The 18,816-nt window shown below is 42.5% G+C and overlaps 1 protein-coding gene across 4 annotated transcripts in view; it reads right to left on the bottom strand.

Annotated features, from left to right (window-relative positions):
* The window catches only part of KCTD20 (potassium channel tetramerization domain containing 20), a 23,431-nt gene extending 6,760 nt beyond the window's left edge, over window positions 1–16,671 (bottom strand). Inside the window, exon 1 of one of the 4 annotated variants that reach the window (XM_009334739.1) lies at window positions 16,589–16,671. Coding sequence is in view for 2 of the 4 variants with exons in the window: in XM_009334737.1 (XP_009333012.1) it covers window positions 3,133–3,164 (32 nt within the window). In the remaining 2 variants the exon portion in view is untranslated. Of the gene's footprint in view, window positions 1–3,132; window positions 3,275–8,150; window positions 8,261–16,368; window positions 16,547–16,588 lie in introns of those variants that run through there. The other 3 variants (XM_009334740.1, XM_009334738.1, XM_009334737.1) reach the window with 3 other exon arrangements.
* Between the last annotated feature and the right edge of the window lie 2,145 nt (window positions 16,672–18,816).

The following is an 18,816-nucleotide window of genomic DNA, read 5'->3' as shown; positions in this document are numbered from 1 at the left end:
TCTTTCTTTCTTTGGCATTTATTTTGTCCTGCTATTGCCTTGCACAAGAAACAGCTCTCCTTTCTTGGCTTGAAGTGTTTTCTTTTCACTCTCTCAAACATAAAACAGCAATTTCCTCATTAATGAATTTTCCCAATTTCCCCCCTGCAGAACAATTGTCCTGTGTCTTTTTCTTGGCTGAATTAAGACTCCAGGACCCGTGGGTGCCATCTATAAAGCGTGGCAGAACACGGACGTGGCTAGATACAAACCAGATAAAATACAGCACTAATAAAACAACAAAAAGGCCAAATAAGAGTTGGCCAGCTTTCTGGCCAGGACCTGCTGAGGATGAAGGCCTTAATGAGCAGTTCAGTGGTGGGTTTCAAGCCCATCATTACTGGCAGTCAGTGCAAACATTTCATTCTTAATTAGAAATTTTAAAAAGGAATAACAATTCCTTCCTCTTGTTCCGTAAAACCAATACTAAGTTGCCAGAATTATTATATCTGTATATTTTTAGGAAATCTGTTGCTTACGCATCGTGTGATATTCATCAGAAGGAAGATTTTTGGCAACACCAAAACCACGTGAAAAGCTACTGTATTCTTTCTTTTTTTAAAGGCTCTGGCTGGCTGGTAGGAACAGCAATGTGAGGAGCCTATGAGGGTCATCTTCGTCCCAGCAAACTGTGCAGTGCATCACTATGCACCTCTCCTCTCACCAACCACCCAACGTTGGCTGGGGCCGTTATCACAACCCCAGAAAACTCCTTCTCCTGACGCTTTCCAGGCTGCTTCCCTTGGACCCACTGCACTGGTTGCCTGGACCCCGGAGAGACCTCCTCATCAGTCCCATCAGAAACCCCGCGGTCCCCATGAATGCTGCCTTGCATTCGGTCACACGTGAACAAATCCACCCCCTTTTGCCCGAGCAAAGGGCAACACAAACTCGCCCTGAATAAACCCGTGCAGTCTTTCGCCCTCTTCTCTCACGTGTCAGACCAGCAACGAGGTAGTAAGAAAGGCCAGCAGTCTGCTCTTGGGCCACGGGCAGTGGGACATGAGTGTGTGGAGTCCCCAGCATCCAAGCAGAACATACCAACATACCAACTGCGTGTGCATTGCGCAAACTGCCCCGCTCATACAACTGCAGGACAAACCTACTATCTCAGGAATGATCTATATGAGTGAGTAAACATACAGAATATGCAGAAAATACTGTTTAAAGTAAACCCAAATATGCAAATCCACATACTGTACAACACCCTGGAAAAACAAACAAACAAAAAGCCTTTAAACCAATTCCAGAACTGGCAATTTCAAACGTAGCAACAAAAATTCAACCATTCCCCTATTTCATACAGTCTATTGTAATTAGTGTGAGAAAATGGATTTTTCCAGGCTGCAAACGTTAAACTATTTATACAACTAATATTGTGGTTTCAAACACATTCACTGAATTCCAAACATTATGAGATACTTTTTGACCAAAATGCTTTAAAATTGGTAACTGCACAGAAAGCCAAAACATATTTTTTAAAACTGCGGTTTGATTTACTTAGGTGAAAGTGTTTTGAGATGGGGGAAAAAAAAAAATCCTTGTGGAGTGGATATGTAATCATCTTGGGAAAGCCCTTAAGAGGAGTTGTTCTTGAGACTAGCTAGATGTTGAGAGGAACACAAGCAACACACTGGGCTGTGTCTCAGGAACTCTTCCCCTCCCCAACTTTTCTATACTGAAACAAGCTCCCTGATAAAACTGCGATGCTAATGCACTCACTTGGGAACAGAATTTGCTCTGTGAGCTGACAAGAACTCTATTAAGAAAACTTGATAAGCATAAAATTTACTTCTCAGGCCTCTTTCTTTCAAGAGCGCTCCATTGCTGCAGTTCTGCCAATAAGCTCCCCTTGCGCTGCCTGAACACCCTCTTGGTTATTTAATACACTACTTAGCAGAGAGGAGAATTTAGGCAGGGAGTTGGATCAATAAGCAGTTTACATCCAGGCAAACAGCAGCTTTATCAAGGGATGCTTACATTCCATAACTTCACAAGAGGCCTGCCTTATAAGCCGTGTTTAAGTGATGTCAAATAGCACGAAGTGCCTACAGACTGAATTTTCACAACAATCAAATCGGGTCTGATGGATGTTGCAATCTTTGTTCACCACCTTAAGCTTTGAATTAAATGCACGCACAGTTCAAGAGACACTGCATGCCATTCAGCAGTCCTCTACTATGATATCTCAGAAATTATTTATAGAATGATCATCAGATGTGCAGGAATTACAATACATGAATTTGCCCATATCATTTCCCCCCCTTTTTCTGCTTAATCTGCTAAACAGGATTTTTAGGAAAAAAAGCCCCAGCTGTTTGACACCTTTCTCCTCATTCTTTTCTGTTACACTAAGTTTAGCACCGGTAAAAGGTGCTAAAAACTGCAGCAATGGGAAGATTCAGAAACAGATGCTGTTCGCAATCGTGGTGGCTCTTAGAAGCATCACATCTGACTTTCCCCATTAAATCTATGGGAAACCGAACGTTCAGCCCTGCTGATAATCCAACTTGGGCCAGGCTAATACCATTTTCCTATCTTCTGTCCCCTCTTTGCCTGCCCAAATCCTACATGTTATGTGTCAGCAGAATTGAGGCAAATGAGTAAGGATTCCTTTACCACATTTGGCTGGTACAATAGATATCCAAACTAGTCATTTAATATGACAAATATATTGCAATCACGCATACAGCTCAGTAGGGAAACTAGTACATAAAGACTTCAGAAGGCCATACTCATGCCTGACCAGCTTACAAATGTCCTGGTTTCCTTTCATGCCCAGGATCAAGGTGAACTACCCGTGGTGAGGATGAATACCTATAAATAATAATTAGCACTATTCATCTTCAAAGCTTTTTACAAATATTAACTGCTCATTCCTCCTAACAGCCCTGGGAAGCACTGCAGGGAAGTCTTTTATGAGAGAAAAACAGGGATACAGAAAAAGAGACATAATCTTCAGGGCCAGCCACAGTATCAGGCCCACTAACTAACTAGGTGTTGTGCTGACTTTTAGCACGTTCACTACTCAAGCTCCCTGGCCGTGCACCGGCAATTACCCTGCGGTTAGCAGGACAAGTAGTAGCAGGTTACCGTCTTCTTTTGAGGTCTGTTTCCACACACATTTCTACCCTCTGGTAAGCACAAATTGGCTGGTACCCCAGAATTGATCATGGGCAGTAAACGAGCACCCTGACTTCTTAGCTCACTTCTCAGTAACTTGTTTGTATGCTCAGATCCTGAAGGACCAGGCAGGGACCAGTCTGCAGACGAGTTGAAGACTCATGGCTTGTGGACAGCTGGATTTTGGGAGCTGGGAACTCATGAATATCAAAAGCCCGATGTCACATTCAGCACTAAAGATCAGAGAAAGAGCTCCTAAAAGGAGCTGGTTTTCCCCAGCTTGGAGCATGTAGGTCCCTCCTCCCTCCAAAACATGACAACGTTAAGAATGAGTTGTGCAACTGAACAAACATCTCTGTTCTCCAAACCATGTGCTGATGGTCACGGTGAAGTCATCATAATTTATTTGAACTTGTTTAGAGCCAACACTTTTGTTGAGAGAAAAATATGGAAGTGATATTTAATTTTTTTTTTTAAACACAAACTGGAAACAGTTTTATTTAGCAATGCATCTTTGGCACAAACAATTCATGCTACAAACCTTTTGCAGAGATAAAGAGGCTGATCCTTGTTCTACATAATTCTTAAGAAAGAAGGAAGTGTACTGGAATGTAAAAAGGCTGGGACTATCCTCAGCATGTTATCCTTCCCCACCCTAACAAATCTGGGGCACATCCAAACCCACTTCCCAAGGTATACAGTTCTCACCCAGCTACTGGAAGGAGCTGAATGGCTTAACTCGTACAGACCAACATAAACATTACATAGGTGATGTGTGCAAAGAAAAGAAACTCAAAAACAGTAACATGTCCAGCAGAGCAAACCCATTTAGATGCAGGACATTTTATTAAGCAAAAGGTAACAAAAGCATCAGGACAGACTTGCTGGTTTCTAACTTTTTATTGTATTACTTGTTTGTTATCCTTGGGATTTTTTTTTTTTTTTTTAAAAGAACCATTATAAAGTATTTTAGGTATCAAGTTTGCAGAACTTCACAGAAACCTCAAAGGAAAATCATGAAAAGCTGAGCTGCCAAAATCCATTGGAGAATAAAGCCCTTTACAGTAACATCTGACAGCTTATGCACTGCTTCACTGTCATCTGGCATGACAAGAAGGAAGTCGTAAGAGAGTAAAAATAGTAGAAGTGAGTAACCTTACTTCACCATTCGGTTTGCGAATGGCGAGGAACAACCAGCACACTGAGCGAGTGAATCAGACGGTTAGCAACCTTCCACTCTTCCTAAACCACAGCGTAACCACAATGACTTAAATAAAACTCCAAACAACTCATTTTTAAGGTGACAACACTCCTTTAAATCTACAAAAACATTCCCATGTACAATTATTCTCAGAAATATGAGCAAGCAGGAAACACGCATATGCAGGGTGTGCCTGACCTAATTCTACAGTCTACTACTTTAGAACAAGACATATTTCTAATGTAATTGCACGCCTTTCAAAAAAGTTTAGCCTTGCTTTAATTTCTTAAAACATATCCTTGGAACATGCAAAAAGCTTCTCTAAACATAAAAGCAGAAAAACAAATTAGCAATGATTGAATCCCTCCTCTGGAGAGAAAAAGGGAAATCTCATGGGCTTAAGATAAATAACGAGAAGTATTTCCTGTACAGAAGGATTAGCGAATCAGTATAGGGTACGTCTAAACCACAACGGGGAGTGCAGCACAGAGATACCCAAGCCAGGAGAGATCCGCTGGCCACGGCTTCGCTGTGCTGTACGCGATGTGCGGATTTGTCAGCTGGAGGCCAGATGCAGTCTAGCTTGTACAGGTATCGGCCCTGTGCCACACCGAGTTCGCAAACCTGGCCCCTCTCATGTAGCACTCACCACTCACATTCATCTTCTCTCAGTTGGTCTGCTCTTGTGCCCCTTACACATTTTTGGAATTGGGCTAAGTAAAAAGAAAAAAGCTATCAAACTTGCTATCAAAAAATATCATATTGGCAAGCAGGCAGCGATCCAACTTTCTGATTTTCATAAACACTATTTGCTTTTGATCATCAGATGGATACTTCCCCGGCGAGAGGGAGGAAGAGAAAAATAACCATACTGCTTGTCAGCTCAGTTCAGTGGCAATAAAAATTCCCCAGTCGCAGGGAAGCATTCCAGAGGGCTGTGCAGAATGAGAGTAATCCAACCGTTAGAAAGGAAGGCAAAAAGTAAAACTTTCTGCTTTATTAAAGACTGAGAACAGACTTGGGGTCTCATTCTGTAAATACGAAGGAAATCCACTGAAATCAGCAGGTTTGAATTTGCATGAGTGAGACTGGAGTTAAACCCTAGGAATTCTGGCCCCAGCTTCTGTTCATTCCCACACCTGTAACTTGGGAGTCCCTGAAGATTTTCACAAAAAAAATGGATAAAGTATGGAAAGGAAACAGCACAGAAGGGCACAGGAAAAAAACCTACGAGGCTGTGCCTGCTCTAGTCTCAACAGAGCTTCCCGTCTTATGCTCTGCTTTGTTCCCTTCTGCATTCCCAGTAAGAGAGAAACAGCACCATTAGGAAATTGGAATAGAAATAATAAGTATAAAACCTGCCTATTAAAACACATCTTCAGTGTTAATTGTACAAAATTCATCCAGAGTTTAAAACGCAGGAAGCTGCCGTTCCTTTTACAGGTTGCTTGGAGTAAACACAAGCCTATCGATTCTTTATCTACTAAAAAATGAAAGTGAGTGATGGTCCCACATTGTCAGTATTGCACAGTTTACACTGGGAGAAAGGCACTTCTAAAGCAATGACCCATCCTGCTTTTAAACCCTTCTCCCTGCTTTCGGCCAAATTCTACAGTCTTCAAACATTTTACGGTTCAGAGGGTCTCTCATTCTCACAGCAGGTGGTTTTTTTGGTCTTTGGTTTTTTTAAAAGCATTCTTCCAGTTGTCAAGCACCAATCCAGTTCCTCATTACTACTTCTCTTTTAAGCATAAGACTAGTCTAGGAGATCAGTTTTTATCCTCTTCCAGAAGGGGAAGGGCCATGCGTGAAGTCTCATATCAGCAGGGAAGCTGGTGTCACCAGCCTGCCCTGGGCAAGCGTACCTTCTAGCACAAGGGTCTGAGCCCCAGGTACTGCCCTGCGCGGCTGAATCAAACAGGGGATGCTCAAGACAACGTGCCTCTAAGGCAGATCTAAGGTTGGCCACTCACTGGCGCCTGTAGATAGGCCGGTACCACAGGAGAACAACATCACAGTGCATTCACCCAAATTGCATCAGATAGAAAATCTACCTGGAGCCTTTAACATGCTTTTCTCACACCTACTAATGATCCTTGCTTCATTTTCTGCTATAGACACAAAACATAACCGGATAATAAAAGGCTGATTTATAGGTTGAACTAGCACAGGCACATTACAAAAGGCTTTTCCCCTGTTATGAAGTAACTTCACTGATATACAGAGGAATCATTTCCCATCTGGCTTCGAAATATAGATGGAAAATAATGTCCAGCAGGACTGATGCAATGCAGGACAGCCTGCAAATTCTGGCAAGAGACAGCAAGAAGGCTGATGAAATGCTTGATTGTTTTCTCCTATTCTGTGCATAGTGCTTCACTGTTAGCAAAGTTTACAGACTTACTCATTTACTTGAGGCTTAACAAAAATCCACTGTTGTTACAAATGCAATTCAAAACTACAGTCTGCAATATGGTTTTGATGGTTTAACACTGCACATCCACATCTTGATTTAAGACCCATGGTTCAACAGGTTCTTCCGTAACTGCCAGCGCCTGGTTTATGCGCTGAAAGCTTGCATCGTTGCTGATGGCACTGACCCACGTCGGTGCCCCACACTGACAGCATCACTTCTTTTGCCGACCTATCATCACCAAGACTAATACATGCAGAAAACTCGTTGAGATCTATTAACTTGAAGTAACTTTTCCAAAATAGGCAAGTTATACCGTGGCAGCCTCATCAACTGGAATAGACGAAGTGCATCCAATAATGTCCTACAACTGGGTGTCTCAGAAGGGAACAAAATTTCTGAATAAGGCAACAGGTTAATGCTTTGCTAGGGCTATTTCCCTCCCTGGGAGGCTCAAGGTACTAGTGTTAAAGAGCACAACCAAGGAACCTGTAAAGGCTGTTTCCACTATTCACACTATTGGGTTTGACAGTCACCTGAAAAATTATAGTTCTTATATTTATTTGATCCTCATAAAGAGCTTCTTAACACTGTAGTAATGGCAGCTTTGCTAGTGCTATTTGATTAAATTCAGTCAGCAATTTAAATAAAGCTGGCCATGCCCATATAGAATATATACCTCCTTTCTAGGCAGAAGGATGGAGTATGCAGATCTGATCAGGGTAAGGGGAGAAACCCTGGTGAAAGATGAGCTGTTGCAAATATAAGCAGGATCTTCTTCTCTGGAGACAGGAAAAACAAATGTTCCCCTGCTAAAATACAGAATACCCAGCTAAATAAAGTTTTAAGCCAGATGACGCCTATGAGTTACACTTTGTCTTCACCCGTGTTAGATTAAGCTACAAATACTTATGTAAAAATCTTCAACAGGAGCAACAGCAGCAACAGCAGCAGACAATAGAGTTTTCCCTGTATTCTCTGTTCCACCGTTTTCCGCAAAACTACTTACAAAGCTTTCAGAAAAAACCCCACATTTTGACAAAACATAAAAGCAAGACCTACCTTAACTCTTTAGATTTTAAAATGCTATTTTCTTTCTCAATTTTTCCTCCTAGGCAGTTAAATCTAACTTGGTTTCAAATTCACACCAATTCCTACATCAACACTACAAGAAGTCAAGCGTCTCGATTATAAGCTGTACAAAAAAGCATAAGGACAACAGTATTTCTTCTGAGAAGGTTCTAACCCCAAGTCCGATATACCTGCAGCAATCAGAACTTCTGAACAGAAATAATCACCCACGTTTCCTGTTGTAACTCTGGAGCAAACCCTCTCCCAAGCACCCCCTCTCAAACAACACAGCTCCTTACTTACTGGCGGCTCATATGTTCTCAGTGCTACCAGCACCAATATCCTGAAATCCTCCTTCAATAGAGGCAAGCACTAAGTCACAGCAAAGCTTCAGAGTTTAAACTGTTTGTGCAGCAATGGTCACTCCCCCAAAGCCCAGATGTCTGATTCATGTAAATATTTCAGTTTAAAAGTCCCCCTCCCCCCCCTGCTGATTCATGAGAAGTTTGAATAGAAAAAATCTGTATGGTAACGAATAGCTTTATTTTAAGCCTCCTATTTTCAGCAAAAGCCCCCCAAAATCTGTCTCTCCAGATGCCTGGTTCAGCCTGTTTTTGCAGGAATCGCGTGGTAGATAAGGCGCAGTTTTAGTAAACCCTCGATGCCTTAGAGTTAAATACACTCCTGCCGCTCATCTGCCACACGTCCCTTACGCAGGCAGAAGGGAATCAACTACCAGAACCTCTGAATATGTACACAACCACGTGCACACAGACTCCTGAGTCCAGAAGACCTTGGACTTGGGCCCAAACAAATTTACAGTAACTGAGGATAAAATTAGTTATTTTGATATGTTAATTCCCCCCAGGATGCATTGCTAATGAGCCCCACTAAGTACCTTCTTCCCTCAGAGCTTGGGGGCCTATGCACAGCATTGCAGAGGCATTACACGTATATGTCACCTGGAAATGTTACCTTCTATCAGTTCAAATATTAAATCAATCTGTTCTGTTATTCTTAATGCTTTCCCCTAAGATATATCTGGATTGCTCAGCTCCAAACACAATTTCACAGAACAACAGAATTAAATATATCACATATCATCAATAATATATCATTTTTAATGCAATAGAACCTGAAGACGTAGGAAACTACTTTTGTTCTGACTCATGCCAGTGATAAAGCATATGTGTGTACTGACAAGTTTTAAAGTCTGATCGTTACGTAGCACCTGATTAATGAAGGATGCCTTACGAGATATCTTACTTAAAAACAAACCAATCAATCCAACATAATAAAAACAAGTTGTCACGAATTTACTAACTCACTCATGTTTGTACTGTACATACACAGGGTATCGCAAGCACTGACTACTTTTGGTTTGGGGACAAGCTTTTAATTCTTTAATGCTCAGTTGTCTCGTCTATCCAGATACAGGTGCAATAAAGCACCTGTAGCCTGTTAAGGAGATTGGGGGGATGTAAAGAAAGAGCAACAGCCTCTTATCATAAGGCACATAGTCCCACACAAGGTGAGGTGGGTTACCATCATTCAGGACTATGAAAACTCCACACAGAGCACACGATGCTCGAGAGCAAGGCAGCCCAAAGCACGCAGAAAGAAGCGCATTCACCCCAAAAATCAGCAAGGAGATGACAGCAAGGTACAAATTAACACTTCAGCTCACGACTGAGGGGCTGAACGCACCACAACCCTCTCTTATCTCCTTCACCACAGTGGCCTTAGGAGAGCCAGGAGCTGCAGACAGCATCTGAAGCCCAGTACTTGGAGCTGTTGCCACTACCACCTGCAATTTTGACCTTCCATGCAGGGTCTGAACACCAATACCCAAGCTGCAGCACCTTAAAGGATAAACTACCCTCTTTGCTTTTGGTGTAGCAACTAGCCAGGGTGGATCCTCTTGAGATGAGGATTGGAAGAATCAGTGTATTTGGAAATACACAACAGTTGTAATATGAGCGGATTATTTTACAGCAGCGTATCAGTAGAGAGAATATTCAGACTAAAAATTCCTCTCCTCACTTACTGAGCTTTTAGTTTCCTACAAAAAGTTAGCTGACGTTTCACTCATAGCAAAAAGCACCTAATTGCTTTGACTCTTACTTTAGAAAGGCTGCGAGCAGCTTAAAACTCCACCTTCCTTCTCTGGAAGGGATCCCAACAAGTAACTGCTCACTCATTCCCAGCTCATCTGCTGCAACTCCAACTGCCATTCATTTTTAACCAATTACATGGCAGCAGCTTGAAAAACTAACAATAGATGGCAGATTTTTGAAAGCGGAATGCACTTACAGTAGCTATTCACCAAAGAGTTTTCAGAATAACAGAGCATACAGCATAAAAAAACCCAAACCCCAAACCAGGGAAGCTGCATGCTGTTTAATGAAATGCAATTAAATTTGAAAGTAAATAGTCTAGTCTTGAAAAAGTGGTTCATCTGCACTACAGTCAAGAGGAGCTCAGTGCTTACTGATGTACCTGGATAAGCCCTGATCTACCTATACTCCTCTGCCTCTGTTTCAGGGCCTGAAGGAGGGCTGTACAAGGGGGACGGGAATGGGAAGAGGGCACAGCATAGCAAGCCAGCCCCTCTACCTGCAGCACAGGGCCCTGGTGCTCTGGGCCAGGCGCTGCTGTCACTGATTAAAGGCCCAGCAGCAGTTTGTGTCCAGTGTGGAAGAGCAGAACCAGGCTTGGCAAAACTCAAGTGTCATAAGCCAGCCCAGGAGATCTTTACCTAACTTTGGTATGAGACAGGCTGGCATGGGATCCCTGCCAGGGCAATTATCTGGCATCCCCACGAGGCATTGCCATATCTCACCACAACAGTCAGCAGGGCAAGGAGCTGGAACCCGGTTCAGATAAAGCCACCGAAGCTACAGCTGTACTGTCCAGCCGAAGGGCTGGGATACTCCTTATGAGCAGAGGCACAAGCAAAGTGAAGACTATCAGCACTGTCTGTAGAAACAATGGAATCAAGCAAGTTGTTTAACTCACATTAAGATACAGACAATAACAAAAAGCAAAACAAACATAAGGCCTACCTTTTAGAGTACCGCCGCATTAGTAAACTCTGCAAGTAATACTAAAGTAGTCCAAAACCAAAATAAACAGAAGAGTTTTATTCAGCACAATTGCAGCTCTTGAGGAAAACACATCTTGATTTATTTTTAGGGAAGCAAGAGCAGGGGCTAAAATTTCAGCTAGGTGAAGCCAACCATTAGCACTCTGTCAATTTATGTCAGCAGAGAACTCGGTACCTTATTTTCAAGAACTGAAAAACATCTTGCTCAAGATTTCAAAATGACTAAGGTTTATGATGGTACATTGGCAAGACACCTCTTGCTTTGTTTACATGTCTGGATAAATATTTTACATGTCAAGCATAGTTATAACACTTTCTAAGAATATTCCATTACATTCTTTCTTATATGACTAATAATTCTTTCACAAAAATATTTGGCTAGTGTCATGTTTCAGCAAAATTAGCCAGGAACTGTAACCATATTTTGTGGAAGTTTAAAAAAGGGAAAACACCACTAAAAAAAAAATACAAAATTGAAAAAGCAGAGATGATGCCTATTTCAACACACATAATGAGGTGTTCGTGCAGAGGAAAGGTGCCCATCTGGGCACTGAATAAGGTTGCTCTTGAAAGTGGAAAGTTCTAAAATGGAAATGTATTCCAGAACAGTCCACTCCAGCTCATTTTTAATTTGACAAGCAAGCAACCCATCAATATTCTAGCTAAAATTGCAGCTGGCTTTGTGAATGTTTATCCAAAGACAACGAGCAAAAGAAAGGCTAGGATTTTTAAAAATTTATTTATTTAAAGGAAACAGTCTTCAAAGTCTGTCCTTGTGAGGAATATTCAACTCCTCTGCTGAATAATCCAAGAGATTTACAAATAAATTAGCATATTCCAGTAGTAGAGCTTATGCATAATTTTAATAAATCCTTAACAAGAAGATAGGTCTTACTATGGAGCCTGCTAATTAAAGGGTCTATTAATGTACAAAGCAGCGCTCTCTAACCCTAGGATTTCAACTCAATCCCAATCAGACGTGACCAAAACCGTGACATTTTAGAGCTCTTAATGTGAACTGCATGAAATGAGTTTGCTATTTTCAATCTGGCTGTCAACTAGGCGAGACACTTACAAGAAACCACCATCACTAAGTGAACCTCTCGGTGGTAAACCTGGACCAAAACCCACACGGGCAGAAGTCTCAGCACGCTCAACACCAGCGGGTGAATCCTTCTTTCAGCCCCGTCTGCGGGACACCGCCAGGGCAGCACGAGGTTGCTGGTATGCTCATTGTCAGGGCTCAAGCTGCTCTGGGGATAAGTAAAGCCTTTAAGTCTCACGGCTGTCAATCTGCCTGGCCCGAGTTCACAGGAGGTTTTGTTTTGAATTGTTATTTTTAATTCAGCTGTGACAATCTCCTAATTAAAGATAGCACTAAGTGTCTGCAACACACAGGGTGAGAGACTGGAGAAGAGTCTATCTCCCGCATTAATAATAGTTTCATCTCTCAGAAATGCAATAATTCCACTCTACAAGTGGTGAAATGGCATTTCCCATAGTTGTCCACAACACCTTTAAAATGGACTTGGAGTGACTTAACAGCACAAAGTGAAGACAGATACAGATGCCATGGCATATTAACCAATTTTCTGTAAACAACTGAGAGTTTCAAAAACAGCTTTTAGAAGGAGAGGCTCACCCCATGATCTTGGCAAAGAACATTTTGTAATAGGGACATTTGACAGCCAGGGTACCATTTAAATATAGCACAGCCCTAATGCACGAAGCTCTCCACAGCTTTATAATTACCAGTAAACAGACATCCAGTTTCCCCCTTGCTCATCCAACACTAGGTAACAGACTTAATTAGACTGGTTTCACTTCAGTATCTTGCGCAGCACAGTCAAAGCTAACCACCTCAAAACCAGCTGTTTATCACTGCTCCTCAAGTCTGACAGCAAAAACTGCACGTAAACGCATTTCCTCGCTATCAAATACGTTCATTTAGGTCTTTCTGAGAGCGCCATATCATACAGCCCTGCGAGGGGACTACCATCTCCAGCAGGCTGGGAGCAGTGACGCAGAACTGAGTCACAGCAACCTTTTCATACCGCTCAGCAGCAGCCAGAACAGCATGTCTGACCACAGCCTCACCCGTACATTTGAAAGCGGACAGGTTGCTGCAGGGAGGGGGGGCAGACACGTGCTCGGACCCCGTTACAGGATCTGAAATGGGAAACTATTCTGGGAGGTGATAAGGAGAAAGCCTCTTCTCCCACCTGCTGCTCACACATGCCCAAGAAATGCACATCCTCAATATTTTTCTCCATTAGTGCAGCATCCAAATCAATGGCTTTCGATCATACATTTAAATTGCTGTGCTGTACAGCTTAATCCAGAGATAAGCAGCATTAAGGATAAAAGCTAAAACCTGCCTAGTCCAAAATGACTCAAACATTAGCTAATTTACACACCGGAAGAATGGATCTCATAGAAACTGGGGAGATTAGCAAAAACTTGAGGTTTTGAGGTGCTTTATATTAAAACTAAACTACTTCTTCACTATAGCCGAATCATCTGATTTGAAGATCACTGAGTAATTTTATGATTTTTCATATTTGCAACTTGGTCTGTCTGAAAGGAAAAAGAACAAAGTAGATCCTATAGAAAACAGCCTGTAGAAGAAAAAAAGATCATGCTCATATATATTAGAGAAACTCCACAGATAAATCAAATTGTAACCGTAAATCAGTGCTTCCTGAATTTTAAATAATCTATATTTCTTTTCTGTTCCTTAGTTGGACTCCTGAACAAAGTTACAAGAAATAAGGCAAACTTTTTGAAAACCTCCAAAGACTCCTTTCCCAACACGTGCAGTAAAGTCTTCTTCTAAAAAACGTATTTGAATAAAAGGCCTTTGCTATCGTAAACTTCCATCTCCTGAGCCTGTATCAGTCACTAACACCTGACGAAGGGCGGTCTTCTCAAAAAAGCATTAGACTGCAGGGAGGTTTGCAAGTGCCTGCCAGAACATTTATGTCAATGGCTTAGGGAACTCATTCATAACCACCAACTGCTACAGCAGATAACATTCCAAGCAGATGTAACCTTTTCCGTGGCTAGAGATTATGCAATGCCATGATTTTTAATCCACTCACCAAGAGGAACAAGAAATTACCTAGCTTTCACATAGGTTAAAGCTTCGTTATTCTGTTTTTCTCCGTTACTTGTTCCAGTTATGTTGAACTAGCAGATGATATTAACTGCACGTCCACTGGGAGACCTGTAAAATCCACCCAGCTAACTTCCACTCCTACTAGAATCTCTGTTGCTGCAGCCGCTGTGTTGCAGAGGCTCCAAACAGTTTCTCTCTTCCTGCCTTTTCCCTACTCACCTCCTTTCACTTCAGTTTCCCCAAGTTATCAGAACACCCTGAGTGAGAACTGCAGTCATTCAAGTTACAAAACAGACACCACTTAGGGAAAAATAACGTCAATGATTAGTAAGCTGAGAAAATTGCTAAAGTTGGGGTACGTGCTTTGCCAAGACAGTTAACAGGACATCCTACAGCGTCATGTGGACTCACAGATGAATTTCAGGAAACGTCACCAGCTGTTGTCCCAGCAGAGTGAGCCACGGGGCTGGGCTTCAAGAGATCCAGCTACACTTTCTAGACCCAGAATTATATTTATTGAGGAAACCCTTCTTTTATTAAATATGGCCTCGCTATTTTTGCCTGCCTAATCTGTTTTTCAAAGCTACGTTGCCAAAACTTTACCTACAAGAAGCATTATCCGGCAGCAGCGATCACTAATTATTATGCACCATTTCTTAGTGCCGTCACGAGAGCGGGCTGCCACTGGACTTGAATGTTCTCACACTGCTCCGTTGTGACAAGCATTAGGCACAAGGTTCAGTGCTGCTATTTTTATGGCTGCCAAGCTCTACTTCCTTCTGAAAACTCTCTGATTCAACGGACTAAACTACTACATCCCAACACACAGGTCAGGGACGTAGCACTATTTTATGAGAGCTAGTTGGTAGTTGCATTCATTTCCCCGTTCTTGTAATACACTCTTTTGCCACTGAAAGTATGACTAATAAATTTTAATCCATATTATTTGTCCACAAATTGCAAAGGCAGACCTGACACACACACAGAGCTCTGCTCTCGTTTCTCCATCTTTATTCAATTTCCCTCACCTCTTTTTTTTTTTTTTTTGCTTCTTTTGGCTATTTCAGTATTGGATCCCAGGCAGTTTTCTATTCTCAGAGTAAATCGCTGACTAGTTCTCTAGTCGCTCTGATAGCGGGATACATATGACCTGTTCCAATTTATAGTTCACAAGGGTATTACCACATTGCGTGTTCAGCAGCAAAACCGATGCAATGACTGAACATTCCCACATTCAGGAGCAATCAGTGGATTAACATAATTTTTAATAGCTACACATAACACATTTGAGGTTGTTTTGAGAGCAAAAGCCAGGGAAAAAACAAATCCATTCACTGCTGGCAAAATTACTGAATATTGAACTTCAGCGACTACAGCCCATGGTCAATGCCTCTTCTAAGACTAACAGCCATTGATTTTACTTCTCAATTTTAGGCCTGTGATCACAAACCAGCTGCCCTTCAAAAGTCCTAGCCCTCTTCTATGCTCTGACAAGCGGAGCCAAAAAATAGACAGGCCAGCACATGGTCTGTGCTCAGGTCAGAGGACACATCACGCCCGCAAATTAGAACTTGAACAAGAGACAGGAAGAGAAACAGCCATGAAAGCTGATGAAGTGAGACATAGGGAAGGCAAGTCCCAGGACTTCAGTTACTTACAGCATCTGTAATTATTCCCCTGTAATAGACTCCTGAAACACACTCACGTGAAAGCCCACTTCCCACTTTGCTCTGCCTTTGTGGTTCTGCCGTGTTACAACTCAGCCTAGTTCGGTCACCAGTCTGCTGCAAAGGAATTCCAGTCACCACAGGTGACGGGCTAACAAGGTCTTGATAAAAAAGTCTTCCCACTACTTCTAGACCTGAGACTAAAGGACACGTTGCTCAACTCTGGCCTCCTGTTATAACCCCCTTCTCTGGAAAGCTGGACATCCTTTGACCCCCAAAACCACTGCTCCTTGGCCTCCCCTCCCACCACGCACAGACGCGTCCCGGGGCTCCATCTTAGCTGTGAGCTGCCCGAGCCTCTCTGGGGAACACGTGGTAGCAAAATCAGGACGGCAGGCTCCGCAGTAGAGATCAGCCACTAGCCATTCTCATCTCAGAAAACTGCAGTTTTGATATTCACACTGCTGATCTGCCTTCCTCCGTGCTGCAGGCTGGATGGAGTCCCTCCTTTAGGTCCTCCTCATGCAGCAGTGGTTGCCTGCCTTCTCCCCAGGATAAAACAGGGCTGCACGGGGCATGCTTAAGCAATCCCTATTTACCCTGGAGCACGGGGGGTTGGATTCATCTCACCTGAGCTGCCTAGATTACAAGTCCCAGCTTCTCTATACAGACACTGGTAAGAAACAAGCACCAGAAGGCAATTCAGCTCCTCAGAATGCAGATGGGATCAGTCTGGGCTATGGGAGAGAAGATGAAATTTGGGAATTTTTCAGAACTGGGAGGCTATTCAGTAGACAACAATTCACATGGCAAAGCCGTCCAAAAGCCAGGGACCCAAAATTGTGCTAACCTTGGCAAAAGATGGTCCACAAGCTCTAGCCGACTGTCATGTTGGAATCAGAGGGGATGCTGGGATCAGAAACCTGAAATCAGAGGGGCTTACATCAGCAGTCTGGCCAAGACCCCTCCAAAAACCAGATACTGGAGTCACATTGCTTCTGCAGAAAATGTTAATTTTACCAAATTGGTAACTTCTGATCTCATCATTAGCTCTGGTTATGCTATTTATGAATAAAGTGGAAGAAAAAACGGTGGTGGCTCCCCATCCCTTTACATTTCCCCACAGAAGAGTATTTATTACACTGCTTGTCTGGATATGCGTTAAATTAGCCAGTAATGAACTGATCCTCTAGCTAAATTTACTTTCTATTAAGCAATTCATTTAAAAATCAGGAGACCCTTTACACAGCTGAAGTGGCCTTTATCAGCAGGCACCAATTCAGCATTTTTCCTGTAAAGAAAGAGCTCATTATCCACATGCTCCTCTGGGATCTCTAAACAGAACGCAGCAGTCCCAGAGTCCATTCCCAAGCTAAAGTTTTAGGGAGGCTCACTTTGAATTTATGAAATAGGAATTTACTTTCTAGTAGGAGGAAGAACTTCTGACACCGGCTTTGGTGAGAACACGTAACTAAGAGAGAGTGCACAGGTACGTGCTATTTCAGGTAGCTCTGCGAGTCTCCTCTCACGAGTTTATTTGGCTGCTGACTCGGTCTGTCATCATGCAGTGACTTTCATAACTTTGTGATGCAATTATTAATACATTACCACTACTACCTACTGCTCGGCCAATATTCCTTTATGATCACAGCTTTTGGCAAAAGGGGACAAAGGTGATATTAATTGCTATACAGCGCTACGTCTTACAGCAAATTCATTACAAAGGGTGAAGTATTATTTACCTTTCTCTACACCCAAATTTTCTACTTACGGGTTTTCAGGTATTTAAAATGGAGTTAATAGCATTACTTTTAAACAATACTATACTCTACTTCCTTTGACTACGCTGCTACACTGTGAACTAAACACTTGGCTGCCTATCATGGGCACATGGAATGAGCTCAAGATGAGGTTGAGTGACAAACACATACTAGCACACCGCAAACTTTGTGCTGAAAGCATCAACTAATAAAACCAGATGTGATTCTTACTTCTCATTACCTGTAAAGACAGACTGAATCGCTACACAAAAAAATGTTACAACATCCTGAACAGAAAACTCAAAGCAGGCGATTATGAAACCTCTCAGATTCGGAGAAGGCAAGACTGAACATGCCAAGATATGAAGGCACCTCAAAAAGACTGAGGTAAGATCAGATTTATGATCAAAACAGCTAAAGTAAGAGAGTTTCTCAATTCTGACGGTTAAAAATATTTGGGGGAGGAAACAAAGATCACTGCTCTGTATAGCCCAGGTAAGGCTACCTCTGGAGCACAGAAAAACAAAGCGTAACATTGAGTAACTTTATACTGCACACATTCACGTGGATCTTAGATGGTAAGTTTCTGTTCGTACAATTATGACCAGTGATGAGGCTTCCTATTTTTGAGGCTCTGGAACTACTACCTTGCCTTCCCCTCAAAGCACTGTCACAAAACCCTTCCAAAAAAAAAAAACCAAACAACAAAACTCAAAAAACCCAATCACTTTCCCTGCCTGTAGGTACACGCAGTCTACATCAAACAGCTCAAATGTCTTTGCTAAAACTTGTTTCTCACTGCTGTTGAGAAGTATACAAATAACCATTTCGGTCCTTTTAGAATCATAGAATAGTTTGGGTTGGAAGGGTCCTCTAAAGGTCATTAGTCCACCCCCCCTGCCGTGGGCAGGGACATCTTCAACTGGATCAGGTTGCTCAGAGCCCCGTCCAGCCTGACCTGGAATGTTTCCAGGGATGGGGCATCCACCACCTCTCTGGGCAACCTGGGCCAGTGCTTCACCACCCTCAGCATAAAAAATGTCTTCCTTATATCTAGTCTAAATCTACCCCCCTTTAGTTTAACGCCATTGCCCCTTGTCCTGTCGCAACAGGCCCTGCTAAAAAGTCTGCCGCCATCTTTTTTATAAGCCCCCTTTAAGTACTGACAGGCTGCAATAAGGTTTCCCCGAAGCCTTCTCTTCTCTAGGCTGAACAACCCCAACTCTCTCAGCCTTTCTTCACAGCAGAGGTGTTCCATCCCCCTGATCATTTTTGTGGCCCTCCTCTGGACCCGCTCCAACAGGTCCGTGTCTTTCTT

The sequence above is a fragment of the Pygoscelis adeliae genome, unplaced genomic scaffold, assembly GCF_000699105.1.
Source record: "Pygoscelis adeliae isolate BGI_AS28 unplaced genomic scaffold, ASM69910v1 Scaffold482, whole genome shotgun sequence".
NCBI classification, from domain to species: domain Eukaryota; kingdom Metazoa; phylum Chordata; class Aves; order Sphenisciformes; family Spheniscidae; genus Pygoscelis; species Pygoscelis adeliae.
This window is presented reverse-complemented; position numbering and strand designations above follow the sequence as displayed.